Here is a 27,651-nt window from a genome sequence, read left to right as displayed (position 1 = left end):
CGAAGCAAGGGTGGAAATCACTCCATTTATGACGACGAAACGTCTGATGCCCGAAGTGGAGATCGGTTTCTGAGGTTTGGGACAAGGAATACAGGGACAATGACAGAGAGATCAGGAGAAGTGGTGGAAGTATTGGTCAGAAGAAGAGTGGACATATGTTGTGTGCAGGAGACGAGATGGAAGGGAAGTGGTGTGAGAATGGTGAAGGGTAGGCAGGGACAGAAATACAAGTTTGTGTGGCAAGGGTGCCCAGAGGGTGTGAATGGTGTTGGTGTCCTGTTTTCTGAGGAGTTTGTAGACAGTGCGGTGAGTGTGACAAGAGTGAGTGAAAGGTTGATGATGGTGAAAATGATGATTGGAAAGCTCTTGAACGTCATCTCGGGATATGCTCCGCAGGTTGGTCGGAGCGATGAAGAGAAGGACAAGTTCTGGTGTGCGATAGAGAAGCTGATGGAAAACGTGAAAGATGAGGAAGTTGTTGTGGTAGGAGGAGACCAAAATGGACATGTGGGAAGGAGTATGGACGGTTTTGAGGGAGTTCATGGGGGTTACGGATATGGTGTGAGGAATGGATAAGGTGAAAGGATTTTGGAGTTTGTTGATGTAGCTGATTTGTTGATTTGTAATAATCAGTTCCAGAAAGGGGATAATAAGCTTGTTACATACACGTCAGGTGGGTCGACGACAACTGTTGACTACCTGATGGTGCGTAGGCGAGAAAGGGGGCACCTCCAGGACACAAAGGTGATCCCGGGGGAGGAGGCTGTTTCACATCACCACTTGGTTGTCTGCGACATAAGGGTGAAAGTTGCGTGGAGAGCTCGGCGGGTGAAGTACCAACCGAGAATGAAGGTGTGGAGGTTGAAAGAGGTGACAGTAAGGGAGGCATTAAAAGAGAGGCTGAGTAGGGTAGAGGATGAAGTGGTTGAGCTTGAAAGTGGTTCGACGTCGATGAAAGATAGTCTGTTGGGAGCCGTTGGTGAGGTATGTGAATGGACAAAAGGACCACCGAGGCACTCGGAAACATGGTGGTGGGATGATGAAGTTGGAAAGAGGATTGACGAGAAGAGGAAGAAGTTCAAGGAGTGGCAGAAGGCGAAGGGTACGGGAGCAGAAACAGCAGAGCATGAAAGTTATAAGGCAGCCAAGAAGGCTGCAAAGAAAGAGGTCGCAAAGGAGGCATATAGGAAAATGTTCGGAGAACGCCTGGATTTGAAAGAGGGTCAGAGAGCCGTATTCAGGATTGCAAAGCAGATAGCGAAAGAGAGGTGTGATGTGATGGGGGTGAGGTGCTTGAAGGATGAAGTGGGACAAATCGTTGTGGACCCAGATGGAATTAAAGGAAGATGGAAAAGATATACAGTGCATTCAGAAAGTGTTCAGACCCCTTCACTTTTTTCACATTTTGTTCAGTTGCAGCCTTATGCTGAAATCGTTTAAATTCATTTTTTCCCTCATCAATCTACACTCAATACCCCATCATGACAAAGATAGAACAGGATTTTTGAAAGTTTTGCAAATTTATTAAAAAGAAAAAACTGAATATCACATTTACATAAGTATTCATACCCTTTGCTATGACACTTGAAATTTAGCTCAGGTGCCTCCCATTTCTCTTGATCATCTTTGAGATGTTTCTACACCTTGATTGGAGTCCACCTGTGGTAAATTCAATTGATTGGACATGATTTGGAAAGGCACACACCTGTCTAATTTCTCACAGCTGACAATGCATATCAGAGCAAAAACCAAGCCATGAGGTCGAAGGAACTGCCTGCAGAGCTCAGAGACAGGATTGTGTCGAGGCACAGATCTGGGGAAGCCTACAAAAAAAAATTCTGCTGCGTTGAAGGTTCCCAAGAGCACAGTGGCCTCCATAATTCTTAAATGGAAAAAGTTTGGAACAACCAGGACTCTTCCTAGAGCTGACCGCCCGGCCAAACTGAGCAATCGGGGGAGAAGGGCCTTGGTAATAGAGGTGACCAAGAACCCGATGGTCACTCTGGCTGAGCTCCATCGATCCTGTGTGGAGATGGGAGAAACTTCCAGAAGGACAACCATCACTGCAACACTCCACCGATCTGGGCTTAATGGCAAAGTGGCCAGACGGAAGCCTCTCCACAGTGAAAGACACATGTCCATAAAAAGAGCAAGTGTTGTGTACGTGTACAGTATATTTGTAGATGCCCCAATTTTCTTCTCTCTCTCTTTCTGTCTGCTGGTGCTTCTGTTCTTGTAGCTTATCTGGCGTGAGTCCCCGGCATTCGTCCCCACCCCTCCAGAGAACCGCTCAGGGTTTTTCTGATGTGTACCAATAACTGCTGTGCAGAGCTCTACTTGTTTTGAGTGTTTGCTCTGCAGCTAATGTGTGAAAATGTTGGTTACTTTAGGTTCTGGGTTTCTACTTTATATCCATTTTAGTGACTTATCAAGTTGTTTTTTTTTTTTGTTTGTTTTTTAAAAATGTTTGTTTTTTAAAAAACCTGCATTGGTGTTTTTGTTTTTTCCCTGAAAAATCTCAACATAAATTCTTACAATTATATACCCTTCCAGAGGAGTAAGCAAAGAAAATCCACTGCTTTGTGGCTCTGTGTGATCAATCTCGTTGGCTTGTTCACTCGATGCAGGTCTGTGGCTAGAAAACTTTGGTTGAAAGATTAATGGGATTGTCAATACCCCACAATCTGAACAAGAATACTCATCCGTTAGGCGCTTTGCTTTTGACTCAAGGTCACATGCTATAGCTGGAAGTACATCTGAATAAATAACAAATTGACAAGTCGTACACAAAAAGGACCTTTGGACACAATGTGATTTTTAGTAAACCGTAATGAAAGCCTGGATAATAGCCTTTGTCGGTGGTTTTAGTGAAGATTTCACTTTTGTTTATTACTTTGTGTTTATGTGATGTATGTCCTTAACTAACAATTTATTCCTCCATTATTTTCTGTATTACGACTATAATATATATATATATATATATATATATATATATATATATATATATATATACAGTGGAACCTTGACTTACGAGTGCCCCAACTTACGAGTTTTTCGAGATACGAGCCGTCGCTCCGGCGGTTTATTGCTTTGAGATGCGAGCCGAGATCCGAGTTACGAGCTTTCGCCACCCGGTCACGTGGTTATCTTGCCGTTCAAGTACAGTATCTTTGTCGTATAGCGCTGCATTTTAGTTTTCGCATTTCGGTTATTTTGAGTTTTGCCGCCAGGTGGGTTCTGGTCACGTGGTTATCTTGCCTGCCGTGCACGTACAGTATCTCTATCGTATAGCGCTGCATTTTAGTTTTCGCATTTCGGTTATTTTGAGTTTTGCCGCCAGGTGGGTTCTGGTCACGTGGTTATCTTGCCTGCCGTGCACGTACAGTATCTCTATCGTATAGCGCTGCATTTTAGTTTTCGCATTTCGGTTATTTTGGCGTTGGCGCTGTGTAACGACACTTGCCTCACTCATTTTCGAAACATTTTGAAAGGGAGGAAGAAACAAACCTCGTTGGACAGGTTTTTCTTTAAACGCCCTGCAAGTGAAAGCGAGGAAAGTGTGGCAAAAAAGGCAAAAGTTATCCCCTCCACCTCCGCCAGCATCTTCGTCTGATCTTCAAGGTAAATACACTTAATAAAACCAGTTTATTTCTTTACATTGTCTTTTATTATGTACAGTATATACGAGGTCGTGCTTGTTTATACATTATTTGTTATTTATAAAGTACATTTTTCTTATTTAAAAACACGTAACAAAAAAAATTGGTGTGGTTTTTTGGGGGCTGGAACGGATTAATAGCATTTCAATGCATTTCAATGGGGAAATTTGATTTGAGATACGAGCAATTTGAGTTACGAGCTCGGTCACGGAACGAATTAAACTCGTAAGTCAAGGTTCCACTGTATTATATTATATACATACATACATACATACATACATACATACATACATACATACATACATACATACGAGCAGAAGTACCAGCATTGCCGGGGGAGGGAGAGGGGGGGAGGGGGAGGGGAGGGCAGAAAGGAAGGGGTAGGAGGGAGGGGGAGGGGAAGGGGTAGGGCAGAAAGGAAGGGGTAGGGGGGAAAGGGAGGGGGAGAGGAGGGAAAGGGGAGTGGGGAAGGGTAGGGTGGAGGGAGAGGGGAGGGGGAGGGGGGAAAGGGAGGGGGAGCGGGAGGGAGGAGGAGGGAAGGGGAGGGGGAGGAGGGAAGGGGAGGGGGAGGGGGGAAAGGGAGGGGGAGCGGGAGGGAGGAGGAGGAAGGGAGGAGGAGGGGTGGGGGGAGGGGGTAGGGTGGGGGGAGGGGAACGGGGGGGAGGGATGGGAGGGGGAGAGGAGTGGGAGGGTGGGGGGAGGGGGAGAGGAGTGGGAGGGTGGGGGGAGGGAGGAGTGGGAGGGTGTGGGGAGGGGGAGAGGGGTGGGGAAGGGGTAGGACAGAAAGGAAGGGGTAGGGGGGAAAGGGAGGAGCTGTTACGGGGTCAACCTCGAGGGTAGCCCCGGCAGAAAGATGTATGGTCCTTGGGTGAAAATAAGTCAATCAATACGAGTCCACACCAAGGGTTACGAACAAACCCCAATATATTCCCAAATCCCGCACAGGAATCACAATGCGTTTACAGCACTTCCATACAATCCTTATCTATAGTATAGGTGGCGCCACCTTAACCCACAACAGTGTTGGCAACACTCACGGCCCTTGCCCCCAATGTCTCTGCACGCCTCCCAGGTGACGTCGAGTCGATCCAGCGATCGGGGAAGCAATGTCCGATTCCTGCACGCCTCCCAGGTGACGTCGAGTCGATCCAGCGATCGGGGAATCTATGTCCGATTCCAATCCGGGGCGGGGAGTGAGGATATTCGACAACCTCAGCGAGGATACCCGACTTCGCAGGTTCCGCAGTAATCCGGCGCTCTCCTGACGCGCGGACTTCGGTTCACAGAGGCACGGTTCCCTTGTCCTTCACGTTCGGCAGCTCGGTCTCGAGCTGCAGTCTCAACTCTCAACCGTCTCCTTCCAATCTCTTTCGCGCGCCAGGCCCAAGATGCGACCCGTACACGCCCTCGTAGGCGTCGAGGCGGACAGCGCCGGGCGCTTGGTTCCTTCCAGGACCACACGGCACCTTGACACGTAACCGGCAATCAATCACCCCGCGCAGGTAACTCCTCTCGCCAGACGGGCTTTTCCAACTCCATTCCAAAGTAGGTAACGATCGCCTCCGCTCGCGTCCGAGCTCTCGAAGCTTAAGATGGCCGCCTTTTCTTCTCCTCCTCCTCTTCTTCACGAGCCGTTTCCGGTCTCCTTTTTCCCAGAAGGCTCCTGACCCTTTAATCACAACAACCTTTAATAGAATATACATTAATCAGAAATGACCTGAATTTTAAACCCGGAATTCGTAACAGAGCATGGGGGAAAGGGAGGGGGATGGGGAAGGGGTAGGGCAGAAAGGAAGGGGTAGGGAGAAAGGGAGGGCATGGAGGGGAGGGGAGGAGGGGGGAGAGGGTAGGCTGGAGGAGAAGGGAGGGGGAAGGGTAGGGGGGAAAGGGAGGGGGAGGGGGAGGAGAGGGGGGAGGGATGGGAGGGGGAGAGGAGTGGGAGGGGGAGAGGAGTGGGAGGGTGGGGGGGGAGAGGAGTGGGAGGGTGGGGGGGGAGAGGAGTGGGAGGGTGGGGGGGGAGAGGAGTGGGAGGGGTGGGGGGGGAGAGGAGTGGGAGGGTGGGGGGGGGAGAGGAGTGGGAGGGTGGGGGGGGAGAGGAGTGGGAGGGTGGGGGGGAGAGGAGTGGGAGGGTGGGGGGGGAGAGGAGTGGGAGGGTGGGGGGAGGGGGGAGGGGAGGAGAGGGGGGAGGGATGGGAGGGGGAGAGGAGTGGGAGGGTGGGGGGGGAGAGGAGTGGGAGGGTGGGGGGGAGAGGAGTGGGAGGGAGAGGGGGGGAGAGGAGTGGGAGGGTGGGGGGGGAGAGGAGTGGGAGGGTGGGGGGGGGAGAGGGATGGGAGGGAGGGGGAGGGATGGGAGGGGGAGAGGAGTGAGAGGGTGGGGGGAGAGGAGGGGGGTGGGGAAGGGGTAGGACAGAAAGGAAGGGGTAGGGGGGAAAGGGAGGAGCATGGGGAAAGGGAGGGGGAGGGGAGGGGGGGTGGGATGGGGAAGGTCTCCCATCTCCACTGCCTCTGACATCAATTCTTCCTGGGAATTCTTCCAAAGCAAACTGATCTCTCTCATGCACAGATTTATCCCATCTCGTCTTCAGTTGTCTTACCCTTCCTCCCGTCCATGGTACACCGAATCTTGTGGTGAGGCAGTTGCCCTGAAACAACTTGCCTTTGCCTCTTGGAAGGCTAATCCAACTGAAGGCAATCTCAGTTCCTTCCGACCAAGCTCGGAACAAGTGTGTGTCTACCCTCAGGAGTGCCAGGAAGCACTATCTCTCCTCACTCAAGAACGAACTCTCAAACCTGTCTCCTTCCTCCAAATCCTGGTGGCGTCTGGTCAAATCCGTTTCTGGTGTTTGTTCCCCCTCCATTCCCTCCCTTACCTCAAATGGCCACACAGTTGACATCGCACGTGACAAAGCCGAATGCCTCAACTCTGTGTTTGCCTCAAAATCTTTAGTCCCAAACCCATCTCTCTCTGTTCCCACCTTTCCCAGTCGAACCCAACTGCTCCTGGACTCTGTGTCCTTCTCTCCTGACAAGGTGGAGGAGTTTTTGTCTAACCTCGACTCTGATTCTGCAACTGGACCAGACGGCATCAGCCCACGGGTCCTAAAATCCTGCTCTGCCGCTCTATCTCACCCTCTCTCTGTTCTTTTCACCCTATCTTTTGCTCAAGGTCATCTGCCAGCATCCTGGAAATCAGCAAACATTACCGCTTTACACAAAAAAGGTGCAAAAACAGATCCTTTTAACGACAGACCAATCAGCCTGCTCCCAATTATCAGCAAAGTCATGAATCCATCATTGCTTCGGATATGAAATCTTTCCTCTTCTCCAATGGCTTGATCTCTAATCATCAATTTGGATTCAGACCAGGTCACTCTACTCTGGACATGCTGCTTCTCCTGTCTCAACAATGGATGGAGGTCCTCAATGCCAAACAGGAAATCAGAGCTGTCTCCCTCGACATATCACGTGCCTTCGATACGGTCTGGCACCCAGCTCTGCTCACCAAACTCTACTCCTATGGTATCCATGGAAATCTCCATGCATGGCTTGCGGACTTCCTCTATGGTCGTAGTCAACGTGTGGCCCTGAATGGATTTCTCTCATCTCCCCTTCCTGTTTCAGGCTGGAGTTCCCCAAGGCAGTGTGCTGGGCCCTGTGCTTTTTCTGGTCTTTATCAATGATCTCTCCGACTCTCTGAAAATCCTCTCTATCTCTTTGCTGATGACTCCACTCTCTGCCGCTCCATTTACTCTTCCCTCAGATCGGCAGTCTGCAGCCTCCTCACTCTCTGAAGACCTGGACAAAATCACAGACTGGTCAAACAAGTGGAACATGTCTTTCAATCCTGACAAATCTCACACTCTTACTATGTCTCTCCGAAAAGATCGACTGGACAACCCTCCCATCTACTTTCTCAACAATCCTCTCCAAGAAGTTCTGTCGCTCAAGCTTTTGGGTCTCACTATCTGCCATGATCTTTCTTGGGAAACCACATTTCCAAGCTGGCCTGCAAAGCCAGTCGCCGACTGGGCATCCTCCGTCGTGCGAAGTCCTTCCTAGGCACACCTGAGCTCCTCACCACATACAAGGCTTTCATCCGCAGCTCAATGGAATACTGTTCTCCCCTATGGGCTGGTGCTCCTGCCTCACACCTAGCTCGGCTTCACGCTGTTGAAACCAAAGCTTTCAGAATCATTGGAATCTCCCGCGATGAAGCTATCTCTGAGGGCCTTTCACTCACTCACCGCAGGCAGGTAGGTGGTCTTTCTGTCTTCTACCGACTCCTCTCCGGCCTTGCTCCCCCAGCTCTCTCTGTGCTCTGTCCCCCAAATATTCCTACAGGTCGCACAAGATCTGCCAGCAAGCCTCTGATGGTTAAACTGCCAAAATCTCGGCTCTCTGCTCACCTTCACTCCTTCATTCCTCTTTTCTCCCGCCTCTGGAACAAACTCCCACACTCCCTTCAATCCCACTCCTCCCTCCAGGTCTTTAAAACAGCTGTTCACCACCATCTCTTATCTTCCCCCATCCAAAACCTTGATCTTTTCTACCGCCACGAATTCACCCCAGATCCACCTTGTTTGTAATTCCAACTTCTTTCCTGGTAGTCCTGGCAGTGTCCATATGTTTTATGCCTCTCCCACCCCCTTTCCCATGCCTCCCTCCCACAGATCTCTCGATGTCTCCATGTCTCTCGGTTCCTGCTCTCAAATGTTGTGTTTGTGTCCTTCCCCCTCTCTCCCCATGTTGTCTACCGCTCCCGATGTTTTTTGTTTTATGTGTCGGTTTGTCGGTTACGTGTCGGTTTGTCGGTTTGTCTTTCTGTGTGATAAATGTTCGCTCCTTCACGAGCCTCGATCTTGTATACAAAAAAAAAAGGGGGTAGGGCAGAAAGGAAGGGGTAGGGGGGAAAGGGAGGGGCATGGGGAGGGGGAGGAGAGGGGGGAAGGGGAGAGGGTAGGGTGGAGGGGGAAGGGTAGGGGGAGGAGGGAAGGGGAGGGGAGGGATATAGATGGTTACTGGCAATTGATCACATCCAGAAATGATGTAATCCACACAATTTATGTACTTTACATCTATCTATAATTCCAGTAATCTCTGTGTGTATGTGTGTGTGTATGTGTGTGTGTCGTTTGTCTGTGACCGCTGTTTCTCGACAACCACGGGTCCGATATACTTGAAACTTGCCAGGTATATTGCTGGGGACCCGAGGATGTGCCTTTTCAAGGTTTGAAATTAATCGGACAAGTGGTTCCCAAGGTATGGTCACCGTACTCGCAAGCCGTTCGCTTTGGCTTTGCGAATGAACCAAACCATTTCATGTAAATAGAGGGGGGGTTCTACCGCACTCGCAAGCCGTTCGCTTTGGCTTTGCGAATGGACCAAACCATTTCATGTAAATAGAGGGGGGGTTCTGTGGTCGTTACTGCCACGTGGTTTCAAAGTTTTTTTTTGTTGTTGTTTGCACGCATGTTTTTTTGCACCCACGTACGGGCACGCCCTAGTAACGTTAATAGGAATACATGGCCGTGTAGATGGGAAATACAGTTTGTTTGAAATAAATCACAAATATCAGATGAAAGTGAAAAAAAACCGATGTGGTGTGAATGGCAATGTTCCTCGCTGAAATGTGAAAAAACTGAATTACATGCGAACGCATAACTGTGAGATTATGGCGGCAAAGTTGGAACATCATGTGATCCTAGCAGAAGTACCCGGCATTGCCGGGTGGGGGAGGGGAGACCCGTACATTCCCAACCCGGACATTCGCCCTCTCGACTCAAGCTCGTATTCGATTCGTATTCGAAATCGAAAGGGGAAAGGGGAAATCCTTCGTATTCGAATTCGTAAACACGAAATATGAATTGAAATTTAATTCATATCGCACAAAATCGACACAAAACACGATCGCATAAAGGTGAAAAACGCAATGGCTTTTCGCCCTGAATCACGTGCAAACGTGTGACGTGTGACGGGATGGAACATCACGTGATCGCTCTGAGCGAATCAGCGAGCTGCTCGCACTGGCTGAGATTAGCTGGTACTTCGCTGAAATGCGCTGAGGTAAATATGAATAAAAAATATGGATCTCGTCAAATATGGTCTCAGCCATGTTCGTCCCAGGCTCAATGGCCATGTCTATGCCAAATATCAAGCACGTGAGCCTCTCCGTTTCGGAGTCTATCCGTAACATTACACACACACACACACACACACACACACACACACACACACACACACACACACACACACACACACACACACAAACTGTTGTATATATATATACACAAAGAATTAAGTTAAGCACCCCTACACAACGAATTAAGGTAAGCACCCCCTAATATATATTCTTTGTGTATATGTATACATTGGCATATATTCTAAGGTATGTGAGATCAAATAATGATTGGTATGACATTAGCAATTATCCATTGATGAAATTGAGTGATCAAAGTGAAAAAAAGTGATTGGTTGAGTCAGTGATCCGATCACGTGGGTCCTACACACGTTATTGACGCAAAGATCGCTAGAGGTCTTCTCAGAACAATGACTGTACGTTAGAAAACATAAACGTCATCCACACTGTCCGTGATGGACCTATAGCTCCATACTTAAATTGAGGTGAAAATATGCCTAAAATTCCCAAAAAATTTCACCTTAAATTATTCAGAATAAAATATTGAAAACGGCATGATTGTTATGTTTTTATGTGACCATAATATCACTTCTCCAGAAAATATAGCAATATCATGGGTATATTACACTGTTTCGACGACAACAAACTTGTAATGTGCGAGGTTGTAAAAAAACGGGGGGGGTGCTTAACTTAATTCTTTGTGTATATATATATATGTGTATATATATATATATATATATATATATATATATACATACGTATATATGTATATATATACACACACACACACACACACACACAGACTTGGCATTTAATATGGAATTTTTTTTTTGTGGGGGTGAACGTATTTTTTTTTCAAGATGTCTTAGAACCAAAAGTTCATTGGAATTATGTTGAAATTATTCTCGATTTTGTTAATGTGACCTTTAAAAGAAACAAAAACCACATTTGACATTTCGAAACAAATAAATTGATCCTTGAAAGTGATGTAAACTGATATCGAACTCAATTCACGGACAGTACTGTGTTAAACTTCTGTACGTTTTCCAGAAGTATCTCTTTATTTTGCACATTAGCCAATTTTTTTTTTTAACAAAAACAAAAGTTAAATTACGACTGGGATTACGGACAGTAAAATTACAGTTCAGTACTTCGTGTAACCCCCACGAGCATTCAGGAGAGCTCGTACACGTCGAGGCATGCTGTTCACGAGATTTGCCAAGGTTTGGACAGGAATCGCTTGCCATGCAGTGACAATAGCCTGCTGCAATTCATGCACAGAGGCAGGCTGCTGGTCCAAGTTGTCGATTTGACGCGTTAATTCTGCCCACAAGTTCTCTATCGGATTCATATCCGGGGACATGGCAGGCCACTCCATATGCTCTACACCACGGTCAGCAAGAAAGTGTTGGATCATGCGAGCACGATGAGGCCGTGCATTATCATCTTGGAAGCCAAAGTTTCCTCGAAAGGCGGCATGAGCAAATGGAAGCAATGTTTCTTCCAGAATGGCCCTGTACTTGAACTGGTTCAGGTTTCCATTCAGAACAACCAGGTCAGTTTTGCCCCCTGCATGAAAAGCAGCCCAAACGGTCACCCCACCACCTCCAGCTTGGACTCTTGGCACTATACAATCTTTGTTGTAGGCTTCATGCACTTGTCTGCGCACTCGGACGCGGCCATCTTGACGATAGACCAGAAATCTAGACTCGTCACTGAAGATCACGTGATTCCAGTGTCCTGGCTGCCATTGACGGAGGGGGGAGAGGGGGAGGGGAGGAGGGGAGGAGGGGGGGGAGGGGAGGAGGGAGTGGAGGAGGGAGTGGAGGAGGGAGGGGAGGGGGGAGGGGGGGGAAGGAAGGGGGGAGGGGAGGAGGGGGGGAGGGGAGGGGGGGAGGGAGGAGGGGAGGAGGAGGGGGGTGGGGTGGGGGGGGAAGGGGGCAGGGGGGGAGGGGAAGGGGGTAGGGGGGAAGGGGGGAAGGGGGGAGAGGGAAGAGGGGGGGAGGGGAGAGGGAAGAGGGGGGGATGGGAGGGGAGAGGGAAGAGGGGGGGATGGGATGGGAGGGGAGAGGGAAGAGGGGGGGAGGGGAGAGGGAAGAGGGAAGAGGGGGGGGATGGGAGGGGGGAGGGGAGGGGAATGGGGGGGGTGGGAGAAGAGGGTAGGGGGGAGGGGAGAAGGGGAGGGGTAGGGTGGAGGGGGTAGGGTGGAGGGGGAAGAAGGGGGGACGGAGGGGGGAGAGGGAAGAGGGAAGAGGGGGGGATGGGAGGGGGGAGGGGAATGGGGGGGTGGGAGAAGAGGGTAGGGGGGAGGGGAGAAGGGGAGGGGTAGGGTGGAGGGGTAGGGTGGAGGGGGAAGGGAAGGGGGGACGGAGGGGGGAGGGGGAAGGGAAGGGAAGGGGGGACGGAGGGGGGAGGGGGAAGGGAAGGGAAGGGGGGACGGAGGGGGGAGGGGGAAGGGGGGACGGAGGGGGGAGGGGGAAGGGGAGGGAAGGGGATGGCCAGTCAACAATGACGTTGCAGTTCTCATGGTCGGAGAGCAGCACAACAATCGGACATAGTCCTGCATCTATCTATAATTCCACTAATCTCTGTGTGTGTGTGTGTGTGTGTGTGTGTGTGTGTATGCGACCGCTGTTTCTCGACAACTACCGGTCCGATATACTTGAAACTTGCCAGGTATATTGCTGGGGACCCGAGGATGTGCCTTTTCAAGGTTTCATATTAATCGGACAAGTAGTTACCGAGCTATGGCGATTTCTTTACCAAACTCTGCAAGCCGTTCGCTTTGGACCAAACCATTGCATGTAAATAGAGGGGGGGGATTGTCACCGTACTCGCAAGCCGTTCGCTTTGGACCAAACCATTTCATGTAAATAGAGGGGGGGGGGATTGTCACCGTACTCGCAAGCCGTTCGCTTTGGACCAAACCATTTCATGTAAATAGAGGGGGGGGATTGTCACCGTACTCGCAAGCCGTTCGCTTTGGACCAAACCATTTCATGTAAATAGAGGGGGGGGGATATAATTTTAGATATATATATAGTACGGGCATGCCCTAGTATTCGCAACAGCACGAAGCGGATTTTGGAGACTCACCGATCCTGTGACGTCCTCCAGTACCGGCGTTGCCGGGCGGGGGAAGGGAGACCCGTTCATTCCCAACCCGTACATTCGCCCTCTCGACTCAAGCTCACTCGGACAAAAGCCTCGCTCAAATTACACCGTGAAGGCCCAATGGTCATGTCTATGCCACAAATCACGGGCGCACTGAATTGAAAATACTAGGGCATGCCCGTACTATATATATAGGACGTGCCCGTAAGTGCGTGATGTTACCGTACAATGAATGTATCGTCCCGACGCCGCAGCTCGGATGGCGCTGCAGTTAATCGGGCCCCCAAATTCCTCATCGACGATAACTAAACAATATATTATATGAATCGCACCGTACATACCTCCTTCTAGATCTTGTTCTTGTCTTGATATACTCACTCAGGCTCACTCTATCACGACTGAGTCCTCCCAGCTCCTCCAAATGGCGCCCGCTAGCCGCTACGTAAGTCCGGAAGTGACGTCCTCATTTGACTGTCCGGAAGGTCGCAAATCGCAGTTACGATGAATCGCAAATTAGTTTTAATTAGTTTTAAAACATAGTTTAACGGCAACATAGTTTGCCGACGGGAAATAAATGAATACGCTCTCAAATGTGCCATCCGAGGCAGAGTCTGTTCGCCACGTTCGCCACGTTCGGCACACGTGATAGCTCGCTGCTCTCTGATTGGTTGAATCGTTTTTTGGACATAGCTCGGTAACTACTTCTGCGATTAATTTAAAACCTTGAAAAGGCACATCCTCGGGTCCCCAGCAATATACCTGGCAAGTTTCAAGTATATCGGACCGGTAGTTGTCGAGAAACAGCGGTCACAGACATACATACAAACATACAAACATACAAACGTACAAACAAACATACACACAGAGATTAGTGGAATTATAGATAGATATAGAACGCTCATACTCCGTGAAAAGTGAAGCCGCCGTGTCGCCATCTTGGTCAGCACGACTCGACCAACTCGCTTCGCGGATCTCGTTTTGTGCGGCAATAAACTGCTCCAATTGGTTACGGAAGGGTTGTGGAAAGACGTTTCACAGCTGTTTCAAAGACATTTAATTCATATCGCACAAAATCGATACAAAACACGATCGCATAAAAGGTGAAAAATACGTGTGACGTGTGACGCGATGGAACATCACGTGATCGCTCTGAGCGAAACGGCTCGACCAACTCGCTTCGCGGATCTCGTTTTGTGCGGCAATAAACTGCTCCAATCGGTTCCGGAAGGGTTGTGGAAAGACGTTTCACAGCTGTTTCAAAGACATTTAATTCATATCGCACAAAATCGATACAAAACACGATCGCATAAAAGGTGAAAAAACGTGTGACGTGTGACGGGATGGAACATCACGTGATCGCTCTGAGCGAAACGGCTCGACCAACTCGCTTCGCGGATCTCGTTTTGTGCTGCAATAAACTGCTCCAATCGGTTACGGAAGGGTTGTGGAAAGGCGTTTCACAGCTGTTTCAAAGACATTTAATTCATATCGCACAAAATCGATACAACACACGATCGCATAAAAGGTGAAAAAACGTGTGACGGGATGGAACATCACGTGATCGCTCTGAGCGAATCAGTCTGGCGGCGGAAATGGGACATCACGTGATCGCTCTGAGCGAATCAGCGAGCTGCTCTGGAACCGGCTGAGATTAGCGGGTACTTCACTGAAATGCGCTGAGGTAAATATGAATAAAAAATATGGATCGTCAAATATTTTGAGTTCGGCCATGTTCGTCCCTGGCTCAATGGCCATGTCTATGTCAAATATCAAGCACGTAAGCCTCTCCGTTTAGGAGTCTATCGGTAACATTACACACACACACACACACACACACACACACACACACACACACACACACACACACACACACACACACACACTGTGTTTTATATATATATATATATATATATATATATATATATATATATATATATATATATATATATATATATATATAATTTCAAAAGACCTGGTCACAAGTGTTCCTCATTGACCGGGTCCTCATTCGAGGTCCTCAGCATCATCCTGTTTCGGCCCTTCAACCTCAATACGGTCAGCTGTTGTGGGCCAGTAGGGGCACATACGCCTCCACATGCAGAGGCTACACCTGGATGCATACATACCTCCACCCCCAGCCAATGATAAAACAGACTGCAACAACAAAACCGCTTCCACTCCCAGAATCCACAGCCACTCACTCACACACCAAAAACAAAACAAAAAAAATAATTGACCACCTACCCTTACAACATGCACCACTCAAACAAAAACACATTCATGCAAAACCACAGCCACTCATGCAAAACACACACCCACTCCTGCAAAAGACACACCCACTCCTGAAACACACACCCCCACTCCTGCAACACACACACACACACACACTCCTGCAACACACACACACACCCACTCCTGCAACACACGCACACACCCACTCCTGCAACACACACACACACACACACACACACACACACACACACACACACACACACACACACCATTCACACATCTCCATTTCTCTCCCGTGCTCAGTCACTACCCCTTTAGGCTGAAATGAACCACCACCCACAACCTCAACCTACACTGTTCGACATGCATCCATAAACTTCCTCCATATCCAAAGTGAGTCTTTCAAGGCAACCTGGGCCACTCTGTCACACATCCTCCTTCTTTCTGTCCCATACACCAAGCCGAACAAGAAATGCAGGAAAGGAATTGCCAATACCCTCTACACCCCACCTCAAATGCCTGACAAGAATCTCGCCTACCCTTCTCTCGACACTCTGCCTCCAGCTCACTGTACTTTCCTCTCTTCCTCTCGTGCACCTCCTCCATGTTCTCTTCCCAAAGTACAGACAATTCCCCTAAGATGATGACCTGTCTTGTTGCACCTGACCAGATGACAATGTCAGGCTGCAACCTTGTCACACATCTCCTCTGGGAATACCAATTGTGGCTTTAGGTCTGCCACCACCCACAATCATCTGACAGCCCTCTTGCTTTCCACCTCCTCCTCTTTCCACCTCTTACCACTAGCTAACTGAAGCTGGTAACAATTTGAAATTTATCCAAGGTGCCAGTGATAACTTGCCAACTCTTCACAAAAGACACCGCTTTCATTTCCACCAACTAATGCTAGCATCTGTCCGATGGACGACAGACTTTATGAAGCAACACTCTGCCTGTGAACTACCATTCTAATCCAGTAGTTTATATTTCGGTCTAGAATCAAGCTTAATTCTACAGTTCAGAGGTAAGTCCTGTGTATGCTCAAGGCCTCATGTTGAATTATTACTGGTATTGAAGTACTTTATATGAGGATTTTCACAGTTATTACCATGATCCACCGACCAATAGAAGTCAGTGTCCGATGGCACTATAAGAGTGCAGTCCAGCAGTTATCGGGGTGCCGGTTTCAAGATGTCCAGCTGCTCAGTGTCTCAGCCTTTGACATTAATAGTCTTCCCTTTGAGGGTGAGCCCCTTAAACCGACAGCAAACAACCTCCTCAAAGAAGTTCAATCACTCTCTTTGGTCTTTGGTCTACTCAGCGATGATCTCTCTTTTAACCCACCATGTTTAATTCTAAAGGGTTCTAAAGTGTAATTCTAAAGGGATCTAAAGGGTAATTATAAAGGGTTCTAATGGGTTTCATTCGTTTCTAGGCTTTGCCTATTTCATATTAAAATGCCAAACTGAACCGCTTCTTTCGGACACGAGTGCAATTTTTTAACTCAACTGGACTACTGTCCAGTTGAGTTCATCATATACTGAACCCTCCGGCGTCCGTCGTCGTCGTCGTCGTTGTCTGTCGTCCGTTAACTTTTTGACGTTAACACTCCAGCGTCCACAAATATCAACCGATTCTGATCAAACTTGACCTGCAGCATCCTTACCCCAAGGACCAGGTTGGTATTACATTTCAGCCCGATCAGTTGAAAAATGGCGGACTTAGGCGACCATTTTGTTTTTGGTCATGAAAACGACGTTAACACTCTAGCGTCCATAAATATTAACAGATTTTGATCAAACTTAAAATGTTTAACCCTTATCACACAAGGGAGGTTGCTATTGCATTCCAACCCGATCCGTCACAAAATGGCCGCCATAGGCCGCCATATTGTTTTCAGCTCCGAAACGACGTTAAGACTTTAACGTCCACAAATATTTATGGATTTTGATCAAACTTGGTGTGTGAGACTCTTACCACACAAGGTATGTTGCTATCTTAAGTCAAATCTAGTACAGACAACTGACCTACTTTAAAGTTGTCCAGTCAGTTCAGTTGAGTTCTGCTTCCCTGGAAGCTCGAGTTTTTTTATGCTATATTTTGATGAGTTGTGAGTAGGCAAGGCTGGTTACGTCTTACTTAGAGACATGTTACGTTTACGCACATGGAGAAAAGATAGAAACATATCTGGGAGCACCAGATCGTGTTCTTGAAAATTTCACATGTTTAACAGATTAATTCGTATTTTATTTGTCTTTTTATCCTCCGTGTATGTAATAATTCTACAGTTCACATGTGTAGGGTGACGAGAAGACAATATAAACAGCTTAAAACAGTTTTGCACCACTCTGTCGATTTTAAGTAAAACAAATACCCCGAATAGATGAATATTGCACCAACGTATACTTGATGCACCATTCGTTTGCATGTGTTTTCATCAACTGTGCGTTAAAAAATATTGTGAGCACCCCTAGTGTTTGGGGACATTGTGATTCTTGCTCAGATACATATTTTCAACTCATCTGTGGTGTATTTCGGTAATCCCCAACGTTGTTGCACGAAAATCGAAAAATAAGCACATAGTCACTCAATGGCCTATTATTACATATGATGGCACTGCACTCTGCTTGCTTTGCTCCCTCTAATTCGTCTCTTAGACAAAAACAAATGAATTTATTTTGAAATGCAAGAATGCAAACTTTTAAAATTCAAACCAACAAGAAAAAAATTCACCTTTCCACAATCCTGAGTTGTTCAATCCCTCCTTTATTCTTTAATGGATGATTCCTTTATTAAGAATGTTCTTTTCAGCTTCTCTTCATCTACCTTTCCCAACCCCAAGTCCCCTACTGGTTCCCTTCGCTCAATCTCACTCACTCCCACTGCCTTTGTGCTCACCATCATCTTTCTATCCTTTCTTGCCAGCCCCAATGCCCAAATATTAGCATCATGGAAAATTATGCACTGCTTTTTTCTTATTGGCATTTAATAGTTCACTTTTCCTCCCTGGCCACAGTGTTTGTGATTGTGTTCTGGAAGTCTGGAACTTGAACCAAGTCGATAGTATTAATAATAATAATATGTTCCCCTGCAAGGAACTTTGATGCAGGAGGAGGCCATAGGCCCAACAAAGCCTGCACTATTATAACCCACTTATGGTTGTTTGTCCATGTTCTATCCTTTTAAATACTGAACGTCAACCAAGGAAGCAACACGTACCATTTTGAAAGTCTTTGGTATGACCCGACCAGGATTCGAACCACCGACTTCCCAGACTCGTAGCGAAAGCTCTAACCATTACGCCGCTGAAGTTGCTGCAGATATGCCAACCAAGGTGTTATAATGCATGCATATGCCTGAAACCTCTTCCATAAAAGTTCTGTTTTGTGCCAACTTTTTAGCCGCTCCCCCTCTGCCGCCCTTGCCACCAACACCTCTCCATTCCTCCCCTGTAGCTCTCAAGCCCCAGCCCTCATCTGCCCTCCACCATGCTTTCCTCTCACTATCATACACCTCTCACCCCTTCTCTCTCCTCCATTATCCATTTCTACCACCCCATCCTCCCCTGCTATTACAGCCATGGCCTTATTAGTGCCCTACCGGTGTACACCGGAGGGGACTATAGGTTTGCACTCCGTCCCGCCGTCTGTCAGTCCGTCACGCAAAGAACAGCTTTCCGGACTTTTTGTTCTAAACTCTTAATGCTAATGATTTCAAACTTGGTACATGGTTTCCTAATGATAAGTTACAGATCAAGTTCGAACTTCACGACGTTTCGATCATTTTTGACAAAGTTATGGCACTTTGAACTTTGGTAATTTCCCCAACAGTTTTCCAGACGACAGACTGCCGGTAGGGGACATGTATTGCAGCGCAATACTCAGAATGCTTGTTCAGTTTATTTTCTTACTTTCATCTCTCCAAATGTCAGTCATTCTCTGTTAAAAATACTCGTGTTAAACATCTGTCCAAAAATGTTCCACATGCAGTGTGCACACAATTCACATTGGTGTTGAAAGAGAAACGAAAGATTATTCAATACTTCCACCATGTAAAACTTATTGGCATAATATTTGGTTAAGAGACAGAACACAATGGCAATAAATTCCTCGTATCTTTCAAGGTATATATTTTTAAAAAATAGTATTTTGCTGAATTTCATCATATGGCTGGCAGGATGTTCTACAGGTAATGCACATTGTTCTCCAAGCTGTTTATCCTGTGTTCGAATCTTTGCTAATCTAAAAATGATCATCCTGGTGTATCACAGGTGGTGATTCGTCAATGGACATCAATGCCCTCCCTCGGATGGAAGTTAAATGGGTGTCCCATTTGCCGGCATTAGTTGGTGGATGTTAATGATCCCATGGTGTCCTTCGCAAAGTGTAGGCGAGCCATTTGCCGGCACCCTGAACAAATTACAAATTCCTGCCTTGACCTATATTAAGGGCATTGTATCAGTGGCGCAGCCACACCCTCCGCCAATTAAGCTACCCCACAGTCTCGCACTGCATACAATAGAAGAAGAAAAGGTTAATTTTATCGATTTGTTTTACTTTGAAATATTTTCCAATATTTCTGCTGGATGACTTTCTTTAATTTGTTCTCAATGTTGTGACTTGCAGGCAACAACCGACCTAGAAAACTTTGATGAGGCAAGACATGAAGAATTTAAACGGTACGAGATGCTGAAGGAACATGAGAGGCGGGAGTTCTTGAAAACTTTGGATGAAGAGAGAAGACAGGAAGAAGAATTGAAGCACAAGGACATGAAGGAAAAGCATCAAAGCCACCCTAAAGTCAACCATCCTGTTAGTCACCTTTCTTTCCATCCAATCATGCTGTAGCACCTCCACACATATACACCTTTACTAACTGATTATGGCATTTAAATAATTTAGCGGATTTCTGCTTTTACATCCAAATTTATGTTTCTTTTGGGGCATTGACTCAGATTAGACTTAGACTTTAACTCATAGTAGACTAGACATCTAGTCTACTCATAGTAGACTAGATTAGACATTGACTCATAGTAGACTGAACGCGTCAGGACCGTGAACAGACAAAAACAGGACTCAAAACATGTAAAAGGAACAGCGGAGAGAGTGGGGAAACATCAACAGCAGAGTTAAAGGCCAAGATAGAGGCAGACTTTGACAAACGATGAGTGTGGAAGGAATGTGGGGTGGCAGAGAATGTATGGGGTGGACAAGATGTATACAGAAGGAAACTCTCAGGAGGAAAAATGGAAATTTGAGGGTAGAAAAGATCATGGTTTTTTTTTTTTCTTTGTTCAGAATCCCTCACATACTTTATATTCATGCTTCTTCCATTCTGAAATGCTGTCCCAATATCACATGTGACATTATGCCAGCAACTCCTGCAATGACAAAGCCTTTAATCAATTTGTGCTTGAGCTTCCCCTTAAGATTTTCCAATTAGTCCCAGATACACTATGCGAAAGTGCAAGGCGAGCCGTGTGTGTGTGTGTGTGTGTGTGTGTGTGTGTGTGTGTGTGTGTGTGTGTGTGTGTGTGTGTGTGTGTGTGTGTGTGTGTGTGTGTGTGTGCGTGCAAGCAAACATACACATCTGCACGTGATATAGCACGTTGAAACATATTGGGATTATTTGCAGACATTGCATCATTTATCCACCGAACCATTGTTTTTTTTTTACCTTTTTACATTTCTTAGTAGGGCCAACATTTGTATTCCCCAGCATTCGTTTTGATCAACTTTTTTTCCTTTAGGGCAGCAAAGATCAGCTGAAGGAGGTTTGGGAAGATAGGGATGGGATGGATCCCAATGCTTTTGATCCGAAAACATTTTTCAAACTCCATGGTGAGTAAGTGAGATGTTGCACGTGTATTGTCATGCACTAATATAATTGAGGTTTCAATCAATTGTTTGTGAGTTTGTGAGTGCGTGCATACAGGAATGTGAGTCTGATTATTACAATGATGGAAAGAAACATACTAGAAATGTCTGTTGAAGTTGGAATAATCATTTACAACAAAAGAACACAAATATTTGAATTACAGAGTTTAGCTCTATTGAATTGAGGGTTTTTTTTTTTGTTTCCCATGAAGACTTTAATGAAGATGGCTTTTTTGATCAAGAAGAGCTGGAAGCATTGTTTAATAAAGAGGTGAGTGAATTTCCACTGCATCCAAGTTGTTCTCCGCACTACGAGATTATGAATTCTTTCTAAATTTTCCGAAATTTCACGACGTATGGAAACGTCTGGATGATGCACATCGATGATAAGAAGTTTTCTGGTTTTCGTTATCCAATTTGTTAATTTCTGGTTGTGGCCAGTGTACCATACCATGACTGCATTTAAACACTGGCGCTCTTTGATTTTGTTTGTTCGGGAGATTTGCATTTTCACGATTAGATTTAGGTGTTCTGCACAGGTATTCCTTGGCAATTGTTTTGGCCATTTGGCTTTTGCAAATTTGGTGGCCCTATACCTGTCAACTTTTGTTGTTACCTCCACCACCGAAAGTGGACTGAAGTTATGTTTTCACGTCTGTCTGTCTGTCTGTCTGTGAACAGGATATCTAAAAAGTTGTGGATGGATTTGGTGGCAGGTTGGGTGTGTGACAAGGACGAATTGATTAGATTTTGGTGAAGATCCGGATCCGGATCCAATAATTTTTTAATTTTCTAATTGATTGCTCCCCTTTGAGAGATGAGGCCAACCACGATATATACCATGATATTTCAAAGAATTGTGGATGGTTTTTGACAAAACTAAGTGGATGAGTTGGATATGTGACAAGAACAAGCTGATTAGATTTTGGTTCAGGTCCGGATCCAGATCCGGCCTATCAGTGGGATAATAAACATAAACTGTTCAGCCTGGCGGAGGTATGCTCTCCACCGAGTTCTAGTTCTTCTTTGTTCTTGCTACTACTGCTGCTGCTGCTTCAGTTTTGAATGTGCATTTGGCACATTGGTCTCATCCGAAATCCTCTTTTAATGTTCTGGGAGTGTTGTTTTCGTGGTTTTGTTTAGTTTAGTTTTTTTTTTTTTGCCCCAAAAAGTTTGCATCTTGTGCAGGAGGTATAACTGAATTTCATCCTGTCACAGGTTGCATTGTATTGTCGTTCTTTTATCGTTGATCATATTGCTTAAGGGACTCGGGGCTAAGCAGAACAGAAGGGCAGGAGAGAATATCCCCATGGAATATACGTAGATGTATTTTGACATCTGGTAATTGTATTGTTCCTTCCAATTGATTCAGTATGAACATGAAGGTTGTGCATTGTATCTTTCATTGGGCCATTTATTTTGGGGTTGATTTTGTACACTACGATGCACTGTATGATCCACAACCACAAATATTGAATGCTATTTTAATACATCCTTGTCGTCGATCCAAGTTGACTGTTAGGTGCCTCTTTATTTTTATTTTATTAGTCCCCTACCGGTGTACACCGGAGGGGACTATAGGTTTGCACTCCGTCCCTCCGTGTGTCAGTCTGTCAGTCTGTCCGTCTGTCACGCAAAGAACAGTTTTCTGGACTTTTTTTCTAAACTCTTAATGCTAATGATTTCAAACTTGGTACATGGTTTCCTCATGATAAGTTACAGATCAAGTTCGAACTTAACGACGTTTCGATCATTTTTGACAAAGTTATGGCACTTTGAACTTTGGTAATTTCCCCAACAGTTTTCCGGACGACAGACTGCCGGTAGGGGACATGTATTGCAGCGCAATACTCAGAATGCTTGTTTTTACTCTTTGATGATGGCCTTGTTGAGCAAGAGGTGGGCAATTGTTCCTTAGTAGTTTATTTTGCATTATTTTTATTCTTCCTCCAGGCATTTTTGTTCTTTAATGGTGATGCATCTCTTCTGTGATGATTCTTGTTTAGAGTTTGTAGATTGTTGATAGGCACATTTATAGGTCTGTATTTTTGAAGCAGTTGTGTTTCTTCAGATTTTGGGATTACAAAAGTGATCCCTTCCATGAGTAATTCATCCAAAATTTACCTTTTCTTCTTCTTCCCTCTTTTATAACGGCACCATTATCCCACCTTTCTTGTGTGGTTGGCCAGGGGAAGCTTGGCCTGAGGCTTCACAAACCGGCTGGTCAGGCCTGGTGTTCAACTAGTTAGGGCAGGAATTTGTAATTTGTTCATGGTGCCAGCGATAGCTTACCTTTCACCAAGATAGGGATCTTTAACAACTGGTAGACAAGATGCCCGTTTGACGTCTATCCAAGGGAAAGCACATATTGATGAATCACTCTGCCTGTGAAACACCAAACTGACAGTTCATAGATGGGTCGGGAATCAAACCCAGGCAAGACAGCTTAGAGGCGAGTGTGCCTACCTCCGGGCCATCCTGTCAGCCTTCATGTAACCTTTTCTCTTCTCAGTTTTTCTTGAATTTTCTTCCTGATATGATCTGTAAATTGTTTGAGTGTATGACTATGGCGAGCATGAAAAGCAATGATAACATTTGTATGAGTGTCATTATGTTGTGATATTCATCCATTTGTTTTCTTCTTGTGCTTTATATACAGCTTGAGAAAGTTTATGATTCCAAGAATGCTGAGGATGATATGCAAGAAATGGAAGAGGAGCGGGTACGGATGAGAGAGCATGTCATGAGCGAGGTTTGTGCTTTTTGTTATTTTTAACAAGATTTACGTGATCTTGATCTCACTGTCATGATAACTATCTACATCACAACAAAGTTTCATGAACTGTCTAATGGATGTGGCAGTTGTAATATTTTTGATCACATTTATTTGATTCTGGAATGATGCTTACTTGTGCCCTCATTTAAGTTATTGATAAAATTATGAAACGGTTGACGATGAAAATGAGCCTCGTCCTTTAAAGAGCTAGTGGGCCTGTTGGTCCATTTGACCACATTTTCATTGGTCTTCCCGACCTTGTAGCATACCTGCCTGCTGTACTGCTTGAGCATAAGCTTACCTTTCACCAAGCCCAGATATGCTTGGGCCAGGGCAGGGAAGGGGGGCATTATACGTTTGTTATTATTATTGCCAAATTATACTACTACTATTGATGTTGTTTTTAGTATTATTAGTATTAATTAATATATGATTTGTTACAATGTTATCATTATTTTTGTTATTTATTTTGAAATTAGAATACCATGCCGTGGAAGGACATATTAAGCTGCTCTATACACCTTAACATGGCGCACATGTAGAAACATGGGAATTCTTCCGGATTCTTTGTAATTAATTATTCTAATCAATCTAGGAGGTCATAACGATCATTTTGGTGTATCACATTCACATTAGAAAGCTCCACTAGAACTCCACATAAAACATACCTCACACACACACACACACACACACACACACACACACACACACACACACACACACACACACACACACACACACACACACACCTCGTCCATTTATAGTAGATGGCTCCTGCCTGGAACTCGAGGTGCATACTATCTTGCTCTGAAGGTTTATCTTATCATAGCTTTCCTAGCTATTTCTTTACTTCCTCCACTCCAACCTGGAACTCTTCATAACGCCCTTGTGCACCTCCTAGATAGATTCTTTCTTCTACTGGGAATGTCCCGAGACTGTTCTTGAGATTAAATATTGAAGCAAAATCACTATTTCTTAAGCCTGCCATCTCACTTCAACCAACCAATCTCCCTCTGCTTACCTTCAATGGGCCCACACTTGTCTGGATACCGGATTTGGCCGGATGCCCTTCCTGCCGCCAACCGTGTTGGTCGCCTTTTGCGACACACAGGGAATTACCAGTGAACTGTGTTGTGGAAATCATTCAAGTCCACAACTTTAGTCCATCTGTTGGTTTAATTCCATTAAGACCTTTGACATCATTCTGCAAATATAGGAATGCAATAGAAATAAGGTTTGGCATCACATAGGTCAATCCATAATATAGTTCAATGAAAGCAAGCGTAATGTTCTATGCGGTACGTATCGTTAGCGAGTCTACTAGTCATTGTAACATGTCACAGGAGAAGTCGCCTAGAGCAGCGGCCGCATCGGGTCTTATAGCCGCGCCCCCCTAGCGGTGTCAGCGAGCAGCGAGCATCACCTGGGTTCAGCGTTAATACGATTTCACTACATTCTCCACACCGTTAGAATTACACTGCCCCGCGGCTAGAATCGAGTGAGCGTCAGCATTAACAGGGTGCGGAATTATGGTATCAGTCGGCCCAACCGTACCGGTCCGGGCGGCGAATTTCCCTGCCAGCACGGGTCTGAAATTCCCCGGGTACGGCATCACGTAACCCAGAGACCCCGGCGTCGGAGTAGCTGCCGGAGTCAGGTGACGGGGGGGGGGGTACCGCCAAGCCGTCAGGTAAGGGTGGATGTGGCGAAGGGAGGGTCAGCAGACGTTCAGTGACGGAAGTGTCGGAAGAGTCCATAGTCTCATAGATTGGCTCGTCCGGTTCCTTATAAGGGTCGGTGACCCCGCATGGGGCAAGATGGCGAACGGAGACTGTGGACTCATGCCCATCTGCCGTCATCACACGTGCATGCTCGGGATTAGCCTAGAGTACCTGCACTTTGTCCACTAAGGGGTCGTACTTGCTCGTGCGAACCGCCCGTTTGAGATAGGCCGGCCCGGGCTCAGCGAGCCAACTGGGTAAAGGCCGTATACACCCCGTGCTCCTCGGGTGGTGGAAAAGTCTCTTGTGGGGAGTCTGGTTGGTGGCCGTACATAGTAGAGCCCTGATCGAGTTCAGCGCCGCAGGTAGCGACCAAGCCCATTTATCGAGGCCCCGGCCGAGGGTCCGGAGGTTGAGCACGACGGCCCTCCATATAATCCCGTTGAAGCGTTCGATCTGCCCATTCGCTTGGGGTCTGTACGGCGTGGTATAACTAGAAGCGACGTTATTTTGGAGCAAGTAGCCTCGCACTTCCTGAGACAAAAAGACCGCAACCCGATCAGTATGCACGTAGGCTGGGTACCCAAACATAGAGAACAAATTCTGCAGGCATCGCATTACCGTGGCAGCCGTCATATCCACGCACGTATAAGCAAAAGGAAACCGCGAGTACTCATCGACGATAGTGAGCAGATAGCGAGAGTTACTCGACACCGGCAACGGGCCCTTGAAATCCATCGCCAATCTTTCCCACGGCCTCGTAGCCCTAACCAGCGTCCCCATGGGAGGGTTATAGAAACGTGGTTTGATTTCCGCGCATATAGTGCAGTCGCGACAGATACGGCAGATATCATCAATCGAGTACGGTAGATTGCCACGTCGCACAAAATGAGCGAAACGCGTTACGCCCGGATGCCCCGCAGTTTCATGCAAAGCGCGTAGGCCCTCCAGAGTGACGATGCCCGCGCACGTAACCGGTCTCGATAAGGCGTCGGCGACCTGGTTATCCTTCCCCGGGCGGTATTTGATAGTGTAGCAGAAGTCCGCAAGCTCTATACGCCAGCGAGTGATTTTCTCATTCTTAATGCGCTGGGCATGTAAGGTGTCGTACATGAACGCAACACTTTGTTGGTCCGTGATGATTTGGAAGCATCGCCCGAGTAAGTACGGGCGCCATCGCCGAATCGACTCGACGATCGCGTACGCTTCCTTTTCGACAGACGAATGTCTCCGCTCAGCGGAGGTAAGAGTCCGTGAAAAGAAAGCCACCGGACGCCCTCCTTGGGAGAGGGTCGCCGCTATGGCATGATCCGAGGCATCACTTTCTAGGACGAAAGATCCGCTCCCGTCGATCGTCGCCACAGCGGCACTGGCGATGTCGGCCTTAAGGCCTCCAAAGGCCGCCAAAGCGGCCTGACGGAGGGAAAGTGTCGCAGGCCACAAGGGGGCGAAGTTTCGCGGAGAAATTTTGGACCCACTTAGAGTAATGGGCGAATAGCCCAAGAGCGCGCTTCAGGGACGCCCGATCGCTGGGAAGGGCCATGTCGAGCAGAGGTCGCAGACGCTCCTTATCCAGAGCGACAGAGCCATGGGTCACGGTGTACCCCAGAAGATCTATCTTGCGTAGGGAGTATTGACACTTAGCCTCGTTCATGGTTAAGCGATACCTCTGTGCGACCTCGAGGAAGCGCTTCAGATTAGCATCATGGTGCCCTTGGTCATACCCACAAACCGTAGGATTGTCTAGATAGACGTAAACATCGGTCAGGTTGTCCCTCGCAATGAGGTCATCCATGGCCCTCTGAAAACAAGCGACCCCGTTCGTCACCCCAAAAGCCAATCGAGTAAACTGCTACAACCGTTGCCCCGACTCAAATGCGGTATCGATACGATCGGCCCTAGAGATAGGGATCTGATGATACGCACTACGGAGATCGAGAGTGCTGTAGACCGAGTATTGGGCCACCTGTCGCACCAGCGCGTCCATCCCCGGAAGGGGGTAGGCATTCAGCTGTGTAAAGCGGTTAATCGTTTGGGAATAGTCGATTACCATGCGTCTGCGGTGTGCTTCGCTTCGCACCACTAAGACCTGGGCCCGCCACGACGACCGGCTAGGTTCTATGATACCGTCTTTCAA

The 27,651-nt window shown here is 46.9% G+C and overlaps 1 protein-coding gene across 2 annotated transcripts in view; it reads left to right on the top strand.

Moving 5' to 3' along the window:
* Window positions 1–27,651, top strand: part of LOC137412517 (nucleobindin-2) — a 104,836-nt gene that overhangs the window by 59,524 nt on the left and 17,661 nt on the right. For both annotated transcript variants that reach the window (XM_068097840.2, XM_078769813.1), the window contains 4 exons: window positions 19,767–19,952; window positions 20,891–20,981; window positions 21,230–21,288; window positions 23,677–23,769. In XM_068097840.2, coding sequence (XP_067953941.1) covers window positions 19,767–19,952; window positions 20,891–20,981; window positions 21,230–21,288; window positions 23,677–23,769 — 429 coding nt within the window. The remainder of the gene's footprint in view (window positions 1–19,766; window positions 19,953–20,890; window positions 20,982–21,229; window positions 21,289–23,676; window positions 23,770–27,651) is intronic.

The sequence above is a fragment of the Myxine glutinosa genome, chromosome 1, assembly GCF_964187855.1.
Source record: "Myxine glutinosa chromosome 1, kmMyxGlut1.1, whole genome shotgun sequence".
Classification (NCBI taxonomy): domain Eukaryota; kingdom Metazoa; phylum Chordata; class Myxini; order Myxiniformes; family Myxinidae; genus Myxine; species Myxine glutinosa.
Note: the sequence above shows the minus strand (reverse complement) of the source record. Positions and strands in the feature narration are given on the sequence as shown.